This window comes from Dreissena polymorpha, chromosome 3 (assembly GCF_020536995.1).
Source record: "Dreissena polymorpha isolate Duluth1 chromosome 3, UMN_Dpol_1.0, whole genome shotgun sequence".
Lineage (NCBI taxonomy): Eukaryota > Metazoa > Mollusca > Bivalvia > Myida > Dreissenidae > Dreissena > Dreissena polymorpha.
Window position 1 is genome coordinate 96,793,317 of NC_068357.1, and position 21,536 is coordinate 96,814,852.

At 35.2% G+C, this 21,536-nt stretch overlaps 1 protein-coding gene across 1 annotated transcript in view; it reads right to left on the reverse strand.

Moving 5' to 3' along the window:
* Positions 1–21,536, reverse strand: part of LOC127872424 (uncharacterized) — a 36,321-nt gene that overhangs the window by 13,784 nt on the left and 1,001 nt on the right. The window contains exons 2-4 of the mRNA XM_052415754.1: positions 12,561–12,683; positions 11,162–11,372; positions 9,776–9,988 (exon numbers count right to left, since the gene is read on the reverse strand). Coding sequence (XP_052271714.1) covers positions 9,776–9,988; positions 11,162–11,372; positions 12,561–12,683 — 547 coding nt within the window. The remainder of the gene's footprint in view (positions 1–9,775; positions 9,989–11,161; positions 11,373–12,560; positions 12,684–21,536) is intronic.

The following is a 21,536-nucleotide window of genomic DNA, read 5'->3' on the forward strand; positions in this document are numbered from 1 at the left end:
TTTGATAGTTTTCAAAAAAATATCAACGAAGATAGGGTATGTTTTAATAGGTGGTATTCATTGAGTTGCAGATACTTTGATTCCCGATAAAGGACACTTCAGATAACAGAGACTTTCAAAAAATTGGGCACTCTGATAACCGAGTTTTACCTTCTACCTGAAATGCATTTATGTATATTATAGCTATTATTGCCAAACAGTTTGATTTAGGAATCAATGTGCATAGTCTAGCGCGACACATTGAGAATCTTTGCATAGCTTAATTACAAACACATGTAAAATATAACTGATGGCGTTGTTCGTTTTCAAATACATGTATCACATTTCTTTTAATTAATACTATTTATATTATATATATATATATATATATATATATATAATTGATTTTTTTAAATAAGATTACAATGCTTATTTGTGAAGAAATATACGACAAGTGACGACGGGAAATGATTTTCTACATAATGAACTTGTTTTTTTAGTGGCAATTTGAGATTCAGACAGAGGAAAATACAAAGGACCATGTGGATCAATTCGATCGTGTTTAATTTTACTTATAGCAGGGCTCTAAATAACGGGAGCAAATGGGTCTTTAAGAGGCAAATACACGTTTGTTCTTCATAAAATCCTAAGTCGTTGGTGCTCATTAGAATCGCGTAATTCAGATGATACTAATGCGTAGCCACACAATTGATAAAACTCCCTTTATCTTGACTTCTGCTTATAGGGAGCACTTACTTCACGGCCGTTAATCACTCGCACCACCTCTTTATTGAGACGTATTTATAAATGTGCCAATGCTACTTCCGAGGTGGCACTTAGGCCCGGATGTTTTGAAATTTAACGGATAATTTTATAGTTCGCATTATTTTTAAAAAATCGGCCTATATAGAGCGATTCAGCGATTATAAATTCATCCAAAGATGTACATAAACATACAATCTCAACCAATTTTGAAACGTAAAGACCTTAATAAGTTGTGGCATGATAGAATTCGTAAAAACAAGTCGATGTCTTATGCCTATGCGACGAGCAAATTCCCAGCCAATTAAATCGCTCATTACATAAAACGATTGCTTTGAACCTGTACAAATTAATGCGTGCACAAAAACAACTAGCCGATCTAATAGATAAATTTGCATTTTTCAAAAAGAGATGGAGCCAATGCCAAGGAGGTGGCGATCCGAAAAAGAGGTGGGGTCAGTGCATATGTATAACTATTTTAAAATAAAATATTTTATGTAATGGTTTCCATAATGTGTACAGGACTTACATTTATCTTTGAAAGTTGACTATTTCAGCACATTTGAGTCGTGCGCGTTTTTAATTAGAAAAAGTAGTTTTTTTGTAATGTATTTATCGATTTAAACGTTTGTCTTTGTAAGATAAGAACATTTAACATGTATTAAACGAAAACGTGAACGGAAAAACACCGAGCTTTCTTCATTTTTGGACTTGATAGTGGGAATAACAACATATATTAGCATAATTAAGATTGGTTGACCTTGGCCTTTTAGTAAATTAATCATTTGGATTAAGGGGCACAACTCATCGTTTCAAGAAGAAGAATTATCTTATATTTATTTCGTGAATTATCATACTTTATACAAAGATTGCTGTCGATGAATTTTAATGTTGAACATTAAGTTATTAGTTTTATTTAGTATTACACAGTTTTGGGATATATCGTGCTCTATGTTTTATTCATGTTGGTGACTTCTTAATAGAGTTGATCACTTATATATTTAAACAACTGCATCTCATTTATTATAGATTGTGTTAATGTTTTGTAAAGATTTGGGCCTTCGTTTGTACGTTGAACAATAAATTAAATACAACAAATAACATTATCTATCAAATGTACGTCACGCGATTATGCCACTGCGATACGACTATTAATTGATACACTCCGCATCAGCGCCACCTTCTATCATTAGCGCCATCTCCTTAGCATTGGCTCCATCTCTTTTGGAAAAATGCAAAACTATCTGCTACGTCTGCAAGGAGCCAATATTTGTGTGCATGCAGCATCTAATGTATATTGTACGCAAGCGTTTGATGCCGTTAGCGATTTAATTTGGTGAAAATTTTCTCGTCACACATGAAAAACTAATCGAAATGCTTTTTAAAACTCCACCATGCCACAACTTATTAAGGTTCTCACGTTTTTAAATTGGTTGAGAATGTTTTTTTCTGCACTATTTCGGACGAATTAATATCGCTGACTCTCACTACATTGCCTCGATTTTAAAAATAATGCGCGTGATTAACGGCCGTGTTACTTTTACACGTGTGATTCCACTGACCCTAAAGCACTTTATTGGTTGAGTTCAAAGAATTTCGGATCTGCACCGCTGCTGATATATATCTTTAAGTAGCAGTTTTGCAGAGTGATGTTTCATGACATGTTATCTAATATATGTAAATGACCTAAGTAACGTTATTGGGACATAATTATACCTGCTTTAGAGCAACCATTTCGTTACAAGGAATGTTAGTTAAAATTGTTTTAGCTCGTAAACTATGCGAAGATACGGCTGTTGGGAGACACGAAAACTGGAAAATATATGGTCATATGGACGGTTCTCATCAAACATATCGAATAAGTTTCACATTGATCTTTCACATTTACACAAAATCATAAGCATATTCCAACGGGTTTAAAAAATGTTAATATAACAGCGAGTTCTGCATTTCTGATTCACTCAAATGAGTGTGTTATATCTGGTAAAAAGCGTCGACTCATCGGGAAGAGTTGCCATTGTCATTGAGATGATCGGTTAAAGATGTGTCTATGAAAATTAGGCACCCAACTCTTTAAACAATCATATTTTCATAAATACGTAAGTAAACTAAAATATAATATATTGTAACATTAATGGATATATTGAACTTTTATTTCGAAAAGTAAGCACGTTATTGGTTTATTTTTATGTATTTTTTATTTTGTTGAAATATGTACTGATCCTCCAATTTATGCTGATTATTGGTGAAATTTTATCGTTTTTAGCTCACATGAGCACAATGTGCTCATGGTAAGCTTTTGGGATAACTTTTGTCCGTCGTGCGTCGTCCGTCGTCAACATTTTGCTTAGTGAACACTCTAGAGGCCACATTTTTGTCTGATCTCATGAAACTTTGTTCACAAATTTATACCAATAATATCTTGGTCCAGTTCGAAACTGAATCAGGTGAGTTGGAAAACTAGGTCACTAGGTCAAATTAAAAAAAACGCTTGTTAACACTCTGGAAGCCACATTTATTGTCCAATCTTCATGAAACTTGGTCATAACATTTTTCTTAATGCTTTCTCAGCTGAGTTCGAAAATGGTTTTGCTTGTTTGAAAAACATAGCCGCCAGGGGCGGGGCAGTTTTCCTTATCTGGCTATAGTAAAACCTTGTTAACACTTTAGAAGTCACATTTATGGTCCAACCTTTATGTAAATTGGTCAGAACATTTATTCTTATGATAGTTCGGCTAAGTTCGAAATCGTTTTAGTCCTTTTTTGTCCAATCTTCACGAAACTTGGTCAGAAAGTTTTTCCCAATAATATTTCAGCTGATTCTCAAAATAGGTCCGGTATGTTGAAAAACATGGCCGCCAGGGGGGGGGGCAGTTTTCCTTATATGGCCATAGTGAAAACCTTGTTTACACTCGAGAAGTCACATTTATATTTAAATCTACATGAAACATTGAAAAATAAGAACATTTGTTATTATTATAGCTCAGCTCAGTTTGAAAATGGTTGCGGTCTGTTGATAAACATGGCAGCGAGGTGTTTGAGCAGTTTTCCTAATATGGCTATAGTAAAACCTCGTAAAAACTCTAGAAGTCTTATTTTTAGTCCAATATTTATGAAAAAAATCAGAACATTTCTTCTTATGATATATCAGCTGAGTTTCAAAATGGTTCCGATTTGTTAAAAGATATTGACCGCCAGGGGCGGGGCAGTTTTCCTTTTATGGCTACAGTAAAACCTTGTTAAAACTCTAGAAGTCATATTTGTAGTCGAATCCTTATGAAACATAGTCACAACATTTGTTTTTATGATATCTAGGCCAAATTTCTTTATTTTTCGGTCTGTTAAAAAACATGGCTGCCTCGGGACGGGGTAGTTTTCATTAAATGGCTTTATAGTATAACCTTTTTATAACTCTCTACTAAGAAATTATCATTGTACACTACGAATGAAATTTATGCATATTATGAAAATCATTTATTAAATATTCTCCAAATTTCAAGTTAAAATATATATTGCACAGAAAATTACTTAGGGGAGAAACGACTGTATATAACTTGAATTGTGTTTGACCTCCACTTATGAATGCATGGCTTGTCAGGGATGCACTATTATCTCTCCAATTGAAACCATTCAGCCACCTGCTTATCAGCAACTTATTACTTCTCTGTTGACTGTGTCTGAATTGTTCTGGTACATTAGTATGTATTGATGCCTTTTGAAATGGTAATGTGTAACAGGCTTGCAGCTTAAATGCTCTTAGTCCCTAAAAATGCTCTTAGTCCCCAAATTGTAATGACATACAGTTTATCGATTAGGTCGGTAGTTTTGGTGTGATTATCAAAGATCTGTGTTTTAAATAGGGTTGATTGTTGTTTTAATTGAAATATCATTGCAAGGTGTGTCTGAAAATAGTTCCAGTTTGTTTTAAAGCAAGGCCCTTGGGTGGCAGATTTCTTTTTATGGCTATAGTGAAACATTGTGAACTCTCTATCTTAATGAAACATGCCGAGAACATATGTTCCTGTAATATCTTGATATAGTTTAAAAATGGTTCCGATGCTCTGAAGAGCATGGTTTCCAGGGGCGAGCAAATTTCTTCTTGTGAACCTTTTGATAATATTTATGTTTCATGAAGTATTTTTATTATTTTCTTCTCCACCTTCACAGAATAGTTTAGTTCCTTCGGGTCTCAGGTGAGCGCCTAAGGGCCCATGGCCACTTGTTGTTATATAATTCACCATTTTTTCTGCGAATTTCTTTCTTTGCAATACGAAATGCTATACCATTAATCGACCAAACAATGCCCCGTGTCTGAAAACCGAATGAACAGAACATAAATGCAAACGCGCTGAAGAACTCTCCTCTCGCGCGTGGCTTTTGTTGTTTTCTGTTATCGAAGATCTATCTGTTATCAAAGTAACCCGGCCTGATTTTGAAAATCTACAAGCTTTGTATTAATTTAAAATTTGATCAGCAAGGATTCAATGATTCATCCGCAAATCTTAATGATTTTTTCTTGCACTGTATACTTTGTTTTCATTTTCCAATTCTATTTTTTGACAAACGGTATTTGAATAAAAAATTATCCCGTGACATCTCATACAAATATGGTGCTTTGATACGCATTATTACATTTAAATATTAACTTTTGGGTTCATTTATACGACAAATCATCGTTTGGTTTCAAGTTAAAGCAAATTTGCAGTCAGATTCGCGTTCTGTGATAACTTGGGTCTAATGCATGTGCGTAAAATGTCCTCCTAGATTTGAATATATATGTGCACTTAGTACTGGTACATTAGCATACCCATGTTTATACTTTAACGAAGGTAAAATACAATTGACAAATAAGTCTTTAAAGTGCAAGCACTTACCTGAGACCTTAACTTAATTGGTTTGGCATATTGGTCTGGGTAGGTTAAAGGGGCCTTTTCACGTTTTGCTAAATTGACAAAATTTAAAAAAAAGTTGTTTCAGTTTCGCAAATTTTCGTTGGAGTTTAAATATTTGTGAGGAAACAGTTATACTGAACACATGCTCTAAAACATCCATTATATGCATCTTTTGGCGATTTAAAAAGCTGAAAATTATAAAGCGTTGCAACGCGAACAGATTGACTAATTTGGAGAGTTCTGTTGTTGTCGTTATATTTTATGAATCAAAGCGCTGAAGGCACTGAAGATGTTCGCTATTGCATAATTTAACACGCAATTCATTTTTCAAAATCAATCGCAAGTTTAAAATGAACACACGCCATTCAACTTTAAAAAGTGTGTGTCATAGCGCACGGGTCGAGTTTTGTGTGCACTTTTTATCATCCTTATTATTTCATAGAAATAACTAAGACAAAATAAAAACAGCATGCTTTTTTGGAAGTTCTGAAAGCAAAGAAAGTATGATGAAAATGGTAATGAGAACTTAATATAAAGAAAATTTGCAGTCACCATCATATTAAAGGAATATTTTTTCTAATATCAAATGACTATCTCACCAAGAATATAAATTCATAATGAAAGTTCCGTGTACAAAACTTTTGATTTTTGACACCATATACAAATTCAAAATATACAATAATCTTCGTATCTTGTATATGGAGGAATAAAAGTATATAAACATTGCTGTTTATGCTTTACTTGTTACCCGAGCAGTTCACACGGTGTCAACAACGCTAACATAAACATAGGTATAGAGCACTAATGCGCTTTTAGGCGAAGCTGTTTCAGTTTTCATCTTAGTGACTTTAACATAACGCCAACAGACACGCATGAATATTTTCGAATATTTAATAAGCTGATTCGATATACAACCTCCGAATTTTTGCTACATCACTGCGTATGTGCTCAATTCAAAGGATGTAGCACTGTTCAGTGTAAGGAATTCCGGACTACTCTCTGTATGCTCAAACGACACAAATTGTGGCCCTGTTACAATTACGCGTTACAATCCATCTCGCAGAATTTCAATTTCGCCTCCAAGATGAGAAAACAATCATTAGCGAAATAGTATAGTGTCACGATAAGAGAAATTCGTTTAATTATCATACCACAATGTTTGCCGTACTTGGTCAGCACGTCTGGAAATCATTCCTTAATGCGTCGATAGGCTGCCATTATTAACAAGTTTGCTATTTTGAATTCAATTTTGTATCAAAAAACATTGTTTTTAAATGTGGGATTTTCAATTCGCAATGAGATTTGTAATGACCCTCGTCATGCGAAAATGGGTCTTATTCCATATGCGCCCATCATATAAATAGCCCACTCAGCTATCCCTCCTTCTGGTAAGGAGAAACATAACATATTGAGTGATTTTAAAGCGAACAGCGTCGCCTATGGCCTGACTGCGCAAGAGCACATGTTGGGTTTAACAAAAGCTTGCCGAAACGCATAAGACCCATTTTCGCATGACGGCGCTATTGGCGTGTGATTTAAATGTGACGAAAGAAAACTGCGTTTAAATCAAATATAAACATACGATATATTTCGATAATGAAGAAAGATACTCATAACAAGGCATATGAGGACACATATGAAGTGCTCTCCCGTAGTATATTTTTTATTTACTCACACTAATGTGTGGTTTGACAATGCTAACACACATTTCATGCGGTGAATATGCATCTTACAAGTGAAAAACACAACACAATAGTTTAACTTTTGTTTAATTGTATTCAATTATTTAGAAAAGTAAATTGCTAACTTTATTTCAAAGTCGGCGTATACGCCGACTACATTTTTAAAATTGTTATAAATATATTTAATATAATATATTTAGTTGTTTTCGGTTTTAGCGATTATAAAGCATTTTCGAGGTTGCCTATAGTATGCCTGAGTAATTGATGAACTCATATCCAACTGTCAATGTATTGAGAATTGTGAATATAAACAAGCTAAACCTTCTACTAAGCTTCTACTATTGCGTTGCTAGCACCCGTAAATACAAAAGATCGCCGCTATGTGTTGAGAACCAAGAACGCTTTCCAGAAATACCCGATGTAGTAGCTTCAACGAGGTTATTAAACAGGTCATTCGTATTATTATTATAAATTATTTGTTATATTCGGGTTAAGCGATTATGATTTTTTTTAGTCTATCGTATCGCTGAAGTTATTGTTGAACTTATGTTCAACGTTTTATAAATTGAGAATATAAATAAGCGTCAACTTTTTCCCAAATCTCTCAATTTACTACCTGTACTACGTCATTGAGTTGTATGTGAGAGCGTAACCTATTGCGTTGTTATCGCCCGTAAACTTTCCTTTGTTTATCGACAGGCGCATCTATTAATAGCCTCATATCATGAATGCCAAAACACCCGCGAAAAAGAACCACGTGACCAAATAGGACGCTAAACGCAAATACCATGCGACTACGACTTTAATTATGTAAGAACGCTTCGCAATTCCTCTGAAGCCGGGGCCTTGTGATTGCTTTTACGTAAAGAATTGACCTCTAACTGAAGTAAACAAAGGAAACGCAGCACCTAATTGACCCATTCCTTCTATGTGCGAAGGCAGATTGAATTTTACTAATGTATGGTTTGCCTATTATAACACACATTATAATGCGGTAAATATGCGACTAAAAGTAAAAAACACTATAATTAAACTTTTGTTTTTAATTAAGTTATTTAGAAACCAAAATTCCAAACCTTATTTCAAAACAGCAAGACTACATTTTTTAGAGAATATTCTTGTTATATTTAAATGTTTTTTAACAGTTTCAGCGATAATGAATCATTTTTATGTTGTCTATCGTATCCCTGTAATAATTGTTGAACTCGTGGTCAACGTGTTATTAATTGAGACCTGTGAATATAAACAAGCGTAACCTTATACTAGTGCGTAATTCTCACCCGGACTCCCCTTTGTTTATCGCCAGCCTCAGATTTATGAATGAGATGAGCGAAAATACTACGTCACGCAGACGCAGCAGAAAGTGGACTATTTTAATCATTCATAAACAATCTCCTCCGCGACACGTGCAATACGATCATTGTTTTTTTTATTCTTTTCTATAAAACACCATTCGAAACTATTGCATTTAACACGATATTAATATAATGTTTCCATTTGTGAATAAACATAATTGGAGAACTCAAACCTCTTGCATAAATTATACAACTCTTTCTTCGCGCGTAGTGTAAGCGGGAATTGGGCTAATCATACCCAGGCCGTATCGACCTGAATTTTACATCAAGCACATTAGATGGTCGCTAAAGCGACCATCTAAAAAATGATAATTGCTAATATAAAGTATAAAATTCATCATTCATTGTATGAGCACGGATTGCCGAGTGATCTAAGTGGTAGACTTTTACTCAAGGACTGCAAGAGCCAGTGGTTCGAGCCCTAATGAGGGTTACTTTTTTTACTTTTTTAAAAGCATTTAATGAAAAACTTTAAAACATGCCAGATTCTGTGAAAAGGCCCCATTTTAAGCGATGAACAAACACCTTTTTACTCGAACTACAATCGATCCATGGCCGATTAAATATGGACATTTACATATGACAGACACACATATTGTCACAGTTTTAAGATTATTTTCAAAATATTACGCAATCGTTTTGTTGTAATTGGAATCGAAAAAATATCAAGCTTAATGCAATTCACGGATTCCTATTATTATCAAGAATTATACAGAAATCATTTTGTGAGTTTTTTAACAGAAATAAAACCAACTCCGCAAAGACATTCACACCAATAAACGGAGAAAATTGCAACAATATATGCTAATACTTGACTTTCGGGCTCGTTTTTAAATGTAATGTATAAAGCACTGTTAAAATGAGATCTTGAAATAGCCGGTGCTACCATATCGCAGTCGATTTGGAGAACTTAAGTATTACCGTAAAGTAGGTAAACATCAACTACCAGGATATATAGCCTCTTGAATCAATTAAATCATGGGAGCATATTTTCAATGTGTATGAGTGAAATAAAATCACTTTCGCAGCGGAGTGAATTAAAATCACTTTCACAGCGGAATGAAATAAAATCACTTTCACGGCAGATTGAAATAAGGTATCTTACCCAGTGGGTTGTCGATTTTGCCCGGATCGTCATAGACGCGCACGACGAACACGAGCATCATGACGCAGATAAGCGCAGTGTTAAAAAAGGAGACGTAGAAGGTGGCACCCAGGCCGCCGATGAACGTGTACGTGCCGATGACGGCTGTCATCAGCACGGTGGCGTACTCGACGCTCATCTCACGCGTGAGGCCGGACAATACTGCAGAGCCGCCTGAAGTATACATGAGCCTCGTTCTTAGAAAACTGGACTTAATCCATGTGCGTATAGTGTCGTCCCAGATAAGTGTGCAGTCCGCACGGGCTAATCAGGGACTACACTTTTCCGCTGTTATTGAATTTTACGTTTGAATAACGTCTCTTCTCATAGAAAATCTAGTCTTCCTTGATGAGCCTGTACGATATACACAGGCGAATATGTAATGGCACTTAACGCACATGTATTAAGCCAAGTTTTCCAGTACGCATCTCACTTTATTTACCCAACGAGAGGCGTATCTAAACGCTAATGTATTGTGTGCGGCCGGACAGCTCCGACGTGTCGCCTTAAATATGGCTGTGTTTGGTATGAGATTATCGATTACAATTCATTGTTTGGTGTTTTGCTGTTTTAAGGCTTTCCTCACTTCAGGCTTCGTTGATTGAGGACTAATAATTCAGTGCTAATGGACCACCACTTCATGTACAGTGAAACCAATAATTTAATATAAATGATCATAGACAAATGAGTTCTTCTATGGTGATTAAGGTGAAATGGAGATCTGTGATGTTTAATCCAATGTCAGAAATCTTGTAAATCGTATAATCATTAGAAAAATCAGTGAAGTTAAACAAGCTGATCAAAAGAACATCTCTGCTCAAAATGAAATTACTAATAAAGTCCCATTAAAATGTGACCAGTTGTTGTTGATAAATTGCAGTAAATCATATAATATTAAATCAAATTACTGTTTGAAAAAAGTTTCAACGCATAACTTCCCTGTTTAGTGCATTATTATCTCTTTTTTATGAAGCTCTCGATGAACTCTGATTGTAGCTTCAAGGAAAGAGACAAGAATTGTGCACCAAGCGCTTAAAAAACATATTTTTATACCACATTCAAAAAGCGCCCTTTTCATACTCGAGATGTGCGTTCAGAGGCGTTTTACACTTTTTTTAACATGCCATACTCCATATTCCATATTCTAATAACTCTATTAACAATTTTTTAAATGAAAGTCCATGTTTAATATTTTCCTTCACTCGATAATGACGATGTCCAAAGAATCTATTTGAATTCTGACCAAAGGTAGACAGAAAAAAACAGACGGACGTACAATATGCAGACTTGACGCCCGCAAAATATTTATTGGAACATAATAAATTGAATATACGTGAGTATCCTTACCGAGCATGGAGTTGGCGGTAACGATGACGTTTGTAAGTAAAGCGTAGAAGACGTACACCTTATGCGTATTTGAGCCGTACCGGGCCCTAATGACCTGCAGGAACGTCTTGGCGCCTGGGGCTCGAACCTTCAGCTGTACCGAGACCATAGAGAACAACAAAATCTGGATTGTCGCACCTGCCGCGTACCAGAAAGGGCCGCTGATGCCGTACTGAAAGTATATACACGTACGATGTGCGCGTATGTAGAAATTCTTTTTCGATTGGTTCTATGTGAAATTTGACCCTCGAAAACGAACATAAAAACCTCGAACCTCGAAACATTTAGCATGCTACGCCGTAACACTCACATCGCCCAACCAGTTACGTCGCAACAGTCGCCATACTTACACAATCAACGTAACAAAAATCATCCGCTATGTAACAAAACTCATCTGCTACATAACAACACGCACCTGTTTCTTCAAAACACGCAACTTGGTGGGTTCCACCACTCACTCGCCGTATTACTACACAACACTCACCCTGCTACGTCAAAACATTCTGACTGTTACCCTACTATGTCACAACACTTTCCTTGCCTCGACATGATTATCTCAATATTTTGTCAAAGCATTCACCTTGCTACGTAAAAGGACTCACCATGCAAATCTCACCATGCAACATAACGACACTTTTCCGACTATGACACAACACTCACGCTGCTACCTCAAAATACTAAACCTGCTACGTCACAACACTCATCCCACTTCGACACAACAGTCACCCATACAACACGCGACTTATTACATCGCAACCCCGTTACGTCAAAACCACTCAAGCTGCTACTTCACAATACCCACTTTTCTACGAAACAATATTCTACCTGCTATGTCGCAACATGCTGCCTGGTACGTCACAATACCCAATCCGCTACGGCACAATACGTATGATGACACGTCTTATTACTCATCACAATACGTCACAACCCTCAACCTGCTTCGTCACAGCACAATGCCCACTATGTTTGTACACTCGCCTTGCTGCGATACAACAATCGCATCGCTACGTCTCAATAATCCCCATACAATGTCACAACAATCAAATTGTTACGTCACAACTCTCATCCCACTACGCCACAAAACTCACCGTACTACGTCACGACACTCACCCAGCTACGCCACATCAATCAACGTACTACATCACATCACTCGCCATACTACGCCACGAAACTCAACCAGCTAAGTCACATCAATCAACGTATTACGTCACAGCCCTAACCCCGTACGTCACATCACTCCCCGTACTAAGTCGAAACACTCATCTCGATACGTCACAACACTCATACGTGTACGTCACCACACTACGCCACGTTTCTGACACTGACACGTCACAACACTTTACGCTACCGCGTTACTTACCTTGCTGGTGACGGTGCATGATACCAAGAGAGTGGCGGCCCAGGTCCACTGAGAGACTATTGTCGTCGCCGTCAAACCGACGCTCACCTTCCCGCCGGCATCAAACGCGGTGTCGAGTGTGTTCTACAATTAACAAGGTATATATGTGTAAAACAGCAGTCGTAGTTGTTGCGCTTGTTCATTCGGATTCCACGTCAACATTTACGTCTCAGGGTACACGTTACTCAGAGTACCAATAGAATATAATTTATTTTAACAATAAACGTTACCAAATAGTTCGCATTCAGCAAAGTACACATTTTTAAGCAGAGGGAGTCCCGTCTTACAATAAAAGAACATTTTAAGCAGAACAATGAACTAAGTTAAATAATGTTATGTCTTCAAACCTGATTTAGACGATATCTTGTTGATACTCGATTTTGTTTCATTTGATCGAGCCTAAGAAGGTTACGGTTCTTGTGCTATGGTCTGAATACAACCATTGAGTACTTAAAGGTTATCAAACTGAAACTCATCCTCTTTCATAGATATTTGATTTGAAAGAAATTATGTTATTTCTTATTGTAACTCAAATGGTTTGTGGCATCAAAACTGTAAATTACCACTTATGTTAGTATTACATGTACAGTCCAACCTGTCCCAGCGACCACCTTTTAATAGAGACGACCTGTCCATAAAGACCACAACGATTTCCTCCCAAACGATTTCACTATATATTGTACCTGCGAATAAAGCCCACCTGCGAACAAAGACCATGGACCGCCATTTTACATTCCCAAATGTCCATTTTGATTCCTAACAAAGACCACTTCAATCATAACAATCAACGATTTCGCAACTTTCAATAACAAAAATGGCCACCATGACGCTGTGATAGTCACGTGATTAACATCTAACCAGTAGACTCGTCGGTCGCTATGGAGATATTGGCAAGTGAAAGTTTACTGCACTCGATAGCAGTTGTTTGTTTACTTAACACACATTGCTAATTGGTAGCCGCCTGCTTCTTTTATGCATTTATCAGTTTTTCGAAAGTGTAAGAAGTTGCCTTTGTATTTTAGTGACTTGTGATTAATGTACTAATTGCCGAAAATATCAAACAAAAGTTTGGGGCTTTCATCAACTCATTTAGGAAATTTACGGTTTCGTTACAATTACAATGCCAATTACAAACATACATTTTAATATTCATTCCTTTCTAAAATTTCTCCGTGATCAGACGTGCAAAGATTATCGATACGGAATTTGTCAGTTCAAGTACATATTCATGTATGTCTATAGTTATTTATACATATGATTAATGAAATAAATTATAAAAACATAAGGGAATTGAAATAATAAATATAAAATCAAAACTGTGTTTTCAATCATTTATGACATTAGTATTCAACCATTTAAGCAATAGAGCACATACATAGATAAGGTACCTGTTAAAATCCTACTAGCATATTTTGCAAAGTTTCAATCGACCCTGCGTATAAAGACCACCTGTGAACAAAGACCACAACGACCAAATCCCTTAAGTGGTCTTTATTGACAGGTTAACCTGTATATCAAAGCGACACACATGGCTGACATTTTGGGTTACATGTTAAGACTATAACGAGCTCATTTCAAGGAGCGACTCTTTCTGGGGTATCCCAATTACTTTACAATTACTCGATTACAATCCGTATTACGTTGGAACGTTGACTTTTCTTTAATAAAAAGTAAACATCGGCTGCGACGGCAGGGGATCATGGTCAGCAGTCCCTGTAGGACACGCTGGGTATGCGGATACTTTGATAACAGATGGAACTTCGATACCAGATAACAATAAAAGCCACGCGCGAGAGGTAAATTCATCAGGTTTTTTTAAAAGTTATTTCATAAAGATTAGTTTTTTAGACAATGCGCATGGGCGAGCTTATAAATGGTGTATCCTTTTCTATTGCAAAGAAAAACATCACGGAAGAAAGGTAGTTTTTTTCCCCCAAAGAAAGAAAATTCGGTCGGAAAACAGCATAAACTGGATGAACAGTAAACATTTCAACAAAATAAAACTACTTAGAAATATTGCAAGAAATTGTTTGATATTCCAGCATGTAGAGTAATCACTGTTCTTCAAATACTGAAATTTTTATAGTATTTAATGAAATATAAACGAAGACCAAGCATGTTTTAATAGGTGGTATTCGTGAAGTTGCGGATACTTTGATTCCCGATATAGGGCACTTCGGATTACAGAGACTTCAACAAATTGGGCACTCTGATAACCGAGTTTTATCTTCTACCTGAAATGCATTTATGTATATTATTGCTATTCTTATCAAACATTTTGAAGTACGAATAAATTTGCATTGTCAAGCCCGACACCTTGGGAATCTATGCATAACGTAATTACATACACATGTAAAATATAACCAATGGCGTTGTTTGTTTTCAAAAATCTTATTACTATTAATTTATATAATTAATATTATAAGTGCAAATTTTAAATAAAATTCAAATGCTTATTTCTGTAGTAATATATTTTAAGTGACGACCGAAAATAATTTTCTAAATAATAAACTTGGTTTTAAGTGGTATATTGAGATTAAGAGAATCGAAAATACAACGGATCATGTGGATCAACATGACTGTGTGCAATTGAACTTATAGCAGGACTCTAGATAAGGGGAGCAAGGGGTCTTAAAGCGGCCAATACACCTCATAAAATCCTTTGTGATTGGTGCTCATTAGCCACAAAATTTACAAGAGATTGGAAAACTCCCTTTAAATGTAGCTCCACTTATATGAAGCACTTCCCTTTACACTTCCCTTTCCCTTTTATTACCATATTCCAAAGGGATGAGAACATGTTTCGGCAATTCGTTTTTAATTAACGTCAGTACATACATTTGTATGTATTGCCTGCTTACTATAGCAGTATTCCGCAGCGAATTCTGCATTCCTGATTCACTAAAAAGAGTGTGTTATATCTGGTAAAAAGTGTCGAGTAATCTGGAATCGAAGTGCCATTGTCTTTAAGATGATCGGTAAAAGAAGTGTCCATGAAAATTTGGTGTCCGACTCTTAAAACATTTAAATTTCCTCAAATACGTTATTCAACTAAAATTTAATATCTTATAACCTTAATGGACATAGTGATATTTTATTTCGATTAGTTGGCACGTTCTTGATTTATTTCCAAGTATTTTTATTTTGTTGAAATACGTACTGATCATCGAACTCATGTCGATTATCGATGAAATGTTTTCTCTTTTTTTATAATCGACTGTTTTTTCACAACTTTCTTGCTCCGCAATACGAAGTACTATACCATTAATCGACCAAACAATGTTACGTGTCTGAAAACCAAATGAACAGAACATAAATGCAAAAAAGCTGAAGAACTCAACTCTCATGCGTGGCTTTTGTTGTTATCTGGTATCGAAGTGCCATCTGTTATCAAAGTATCCGCATACCCGGCGTGATAGGACAATACAGCAAACTATTTGAGTCGTGTTCAGAAAAAACTGGGCATAATACATGTGCGTAAAGTGTCGTCCCAGATAAGCCTGTGCCGTCCGCACATGCTAATCAGGGACGACACTTTCCGCCTTAACTTGAGTTTCGGTAAGGAGGGACTTCCTTGAAACTAAAAATACCATAAACACGGAAAGTGTCGTCCCTGATTAGCCTGTGCGGACTCTACAGTCTAATCTGGGACAACACTTACCGCACAAGCATTATGCTAAGTTTTCTCATAACAAGGCTCAAACAATACCCATATAATGACTGTTCGCTAGAGCGAACCTGACAATGAGTCAGAATATAACATGGCTGTGGTGATCCTATGTGTTCGAGTCCGCAGGTCGAGTGAAATGCGAAGCCGCATAATACACTAGTGAGATAGAACATACCGGAACACCACCCTACTGTAATATTATACTACATGTATATTGTTATCCACCTTATCGTTGCCTTATTCACATTGAAAAACACTGGCGCCACAAGTATTGTATGAAAATTGTATTCCCAACAATTGTTTAAAAGTCATTGGAAAAGACGTGGCATGCTTTACCCAAAGAAACTCCAATCATATGTTAATTGGAACACATTCATAAAATGAAGAATCCCAGAAAAATGCACGTGTGTGTTTACGTAATGTCGATACGAAGAAACAAACTGAAGTTAGAAAAGAAACGCAAAAAAAGTCTCATATACCCCTAAATAAGCAGTAATCACTGATGTAATGTTCTTAATTCGTATGTGTTTATATAAATTGTCAAGTCTGTTAAATCAATAAACTTAGGAGGATAAGTCGTATACTGTTTTAACCAATTGCTATTATGCTCCAAATCACATGTGGATAGAATGTGGCAAAAATTCAAAGAAAACGCCCCATTTTCCTTGTTTGCACCATGCAACAAATCAAACCATAGAGGTGATTTAATTGTTAAATTGAGGTTCACAAAACTGTAAACGTTTGGCAAATTTGATATTTTGTAATAGTTTCACTGTATGTAATAATACGCATTGCGTCAATTCGATTATTTGCTCAATTAATGAAACCGTCGTCTTTTTTAACTGTTTGATGTGTTGACGTAACCAATAGCGCGTTCTTATATTACTCAGACATATTGCAGTATACACTCGTGGTTAAACAAAATTATTAACGGCTTGGAGTGGGTTATTGCGTCAATAACCAAAGGTATTATGTTCCGCCGTTGGTTATAAAACCGACGATTCAACTACCAATTCCTCTAGATTAAACAAGCGCATGGCACTCTGGGCTAGCACCAAATCAGACAGATGTAAAAATCGGTTTTTCTTTGTGAGAAAGCATCTATCTCACTGCAATCGTAGACATCATTACGATGTTTCTAGACCTAATGTGTTATTGTTAATGACATTGAACAGTTTATGTTAAATGAATATAAAGTAGATTGGTTCATAGAATTAACTCTAATAATATTCTATCCGGTAGCGGTGGACATAAGCTTAGAAGCTACTGTACATTTAAGCTGAACTTTAGTGTTGAGAAATATTGCAAGTTAATAATAATCCCCAAGAGTCATAGATCGGCCCTGTGTAATTTAGGTGTCCGTTGCTCGAGACAGGCAAGTATGAAGGTATGCCTGCTGACAGACGTTTCTGTCCATTTTGTAGAGATAATACAATTGAAAATGAATGTCATGTATAATTAGAATGCAGAATATATAATTATAGCAGATATAATCTTGTTTAAAAAGCTGTTGATTCTACTCCATATTTTATTGCCATGTCGAATAGCGATAAGCTGAAATCCCTCTTTATCAATGAAGGATTGACAAAATTCTTAGCCAAAACCTGCTTTTTAATTTTATAAAGAAGACAGTTTTACATGTGTAAATAAGAAGTAGTGTTGCATGTTTTATGTAAATATTAGCGGTAGTATATTTGTTTTATCTTAGATATATAATATACTTGTGTATAATAGTAAGAAATTCTTGTCATAAGTTAATAGTATATTGAGCGTCTTTGTGTATATAATTGTTTATATAGGATAAAAGATGACAAATTCTCTGTAAAGCGAGATTATACGATTTTGTCAAATATTTACGCATTTATATAAAATGTGCAAAAACATTATATATATATATATATATATATATATATATATATATATATATATATATATATATATATATATATATATAAATTAAAATGAGAGTTAAGAAGAACATGTGTCGAAAATGCGAAATAAGCCAGATATTTAATTCTGAAATCGAAAATGTCTGTACAGTCGAATTCGCCAGCATGTATATCATGCATTTACGATGTGAATCTGAATTTAGTTTAACGGTTATTTTAAATTCCTGCAAAGATATATATTCATACGACACACGAACACTAACTCTGATCCTTATAAAAAGGCGAATACTTCGGTTATTGTAGGAAATTATGTACGAAATATCTTCGTCACAATCGGCTCGGGGCGCTAATTTGTCTTTGCTGAATTTTATGAAATTCGTCTTCAATATATACTTTTTCTTGCATATGTTGTGTTATTGTAACATATTTTATCAATATATTAAATTTTAACACATATAAACAATCGTTTAATCTCGCTTTAAAGTTTTTTAGGTTTTAATGAAATTACAATGTTGTTGTTTATTATATAAATGATTCCTATTATTTTACCATCTGAAATAACTGTTTTATTAAAATACAGAAGGCCACTGTTAACCAGTCCACTAAGGATCTGATCCTAGCTGGTAGTCACTCTTTTACATCATTTTACACTATGCGAATAAGTGCCCAGTTTTACTATCACCAGTGTTTTATCAACTTCAATATTTTATTGCAGGTGTTTAACAAAAGGTTAACATCACGGTGCCTATACCACGTGACTTTTTAAGATCTGTGTGGGGAGTAAAATATCAACAAAAGCGCGACAAAGGTAAGATTTTTAAGAATAACTTTTTTAATATGTCACCATTTTTAATGGGATAAAGTGGAGAGCCCGCTCATTCATGAGAGTTTTCTATAGCTATCATGATTTTATAAAACAAATAAGTATTTTTTCAGTAAAGTGCAACCGCGCGTTTGAACGGTTAGAAAAGGGTAGGATAAGTGTGGAGACATTTTTTTTTACACATAAACATCACCTCTGGTGAAATTAAGAAATAAATTTTATTGGCGGAGCTTACACTATATCATTTTGCATCCATTTTCAGGTTTCTGTTATTTATTTACGAAACAAAATTCAAGAAAATTATTCTTACAGTTATATGATCTGTGTGGTATACGTTTTTCAACGGATCTGTGTGGTATACTGTTTTTCAGTTTTTCAGTTCTATTTAGTTGTTTAAAAAAATGCTTGTCAACAATGTATTTGAAACGGGATTTTTAAATGCGCTAGCATGTAAAACACATAATGGCTATACACTACGCTTGCACCGCTTGTTGAACTAATACATAATTATGATTTACAGGCATTCTTTACAATCCCCATTATAATATTAAAAGCTTACGCTGGAACATCTTAAATCGATGACAAGTCCATGCTTACCTTAAATAAGTGTACACTTTATGTTATTGTATCAAATTCCATTTTTATTTTGGCGCCAAACACTACTGTCAGGTGAAGTAATGTATCGTATATTATTTTTGATATTATATTTGCTTTAAGGTATGGCTCAATGCTCCGAATGCGGAAAAATGTCGAAGACCAGAGCTGGATTATTGCGCCACATTAGGGGACACGCTAACTCTGGAAACTATAACTCCTGTGGGAAAGCATTTCAGGTAAGATTAAATACCTTAAAAATAGTTACATTTTGATACAGTTATGCTAACCAGATGAACGGATTTTCTTGAAACAACACAAATATACAATATATCTCATCTCTCAGGTTATCATATATTTTGAAATAACTCAATAATCGTCAAATTGTTTGTAATTTAAAACTAACGAACGCGTGTCCTCAGATACTAACATTTTTTAAATAGCGTGTTTACGCGTTGAAATGTCACGTGAATAAAATATGTTGTTTTTTTCTCAGGATGCCTACAATCTTAGAAGGCTTCAACGAACAAAGGACCCCAATGCCACGTGTGTGTACAGTGCGGCAGGAGCTTTGCGGACAAGTACCTACTAGTGGCTAGAGAGAAAAGTGCAAAAAAGAGGGATTGGTGAAATGTTACCAGTGTGGGTTGGCAGTTAGGAGTGAGAATGACCTCAGAGAGCACGTCAATACCCACATGCATGACAAGTGTTACAGTAGTGAGGAGTGTTTCAACCTTAAAGGGGCCTTTTCACAGATTTTGGCATTTTTCAACTTATTAATTAAATGCTTTATATCGATAAATGTAAACATTGGATCGTAAAAGCTCCAGTAAAAATCAAGAATAAAATTAAATAAAGGAAAAAAACATTGCCCGGGCCAGGTTTCGAACTTGTGACCCCTGGAGTCCTGCCAGAATCCTGAAGTAAAAACGCTCTAGCCTACTGAGCTATTCCGCCGAGTATACGTACTTGACGTATTTTATACGTTATATAAGCAATCTTCGTAGTTTCACAAAATTTAACGACAAAAACAGAACTCTCCAAATTATTCAATCGTTTCGCGTTGCAACGCTTTATAATTTTTAGGTTTTAAAATCGTCAAAAGATGCATATAATGGCTATATAAGACCATGGTAAATGTTCAATATTACTGTTTCCTCACAAATATCATAACTAAAACGAAAATTTGCGAATCTGAAACAACTTTTTTCAATTTTGTCAATTTACCAAAGCGTGAAAAGATCCCTTTAACCCTTGTCCGCTCACTAGTGCCAAATAGGTGATTACTGAAATGAAATAATTTTTAAATAATAATAATAGATCTACTACTACTACTATTACTACTACTACTTGAAATTAATTAAAAAAATATATATATTGTCGTTATTATCTCAATTTATCCGTAAATTGTAGAAACACGGATACCAAACAGATCCTTCTTAACACGTATACCACACAGATCATATTACTGTTAAAATATTTTTCTTGATTTTGTTTTCATAAATATATGAAAGAAACCTGAAAAAAGAATGCAAAATGATATAGTGTAAGCTCCGCCCATAAAGTTTATTGCTTTATTTCACGAGAGGTGATGTTTCTGTGTCATAATAAAATAATGTCCCCACACTGATCCTACCTTTTTCTAACCGTTTAAACGCGCGGTTGCACTTTACTGAAAAAATATTCATTTGTTTTACAAAATCATGATACCTATAGAAAACTTTCATGAATGAGCGGGCTCTCCACTTTATCCCATTGAAAATGATGATATATTAAAAAAGTTATCCTTAAAAATCTTACCTTTGTCGTGCTTTTGTTGACATTTAACCCCCCACACAGATCTTAAAAAGTCACGTGGTATAGGCACCGTGAACATGGGCACTCTGGTTTTTATGATGTTTTATAGTCAATGAAACATGTTTTTGTAGAAAAGGCAATAGTTTTAACTGTAATATTACACA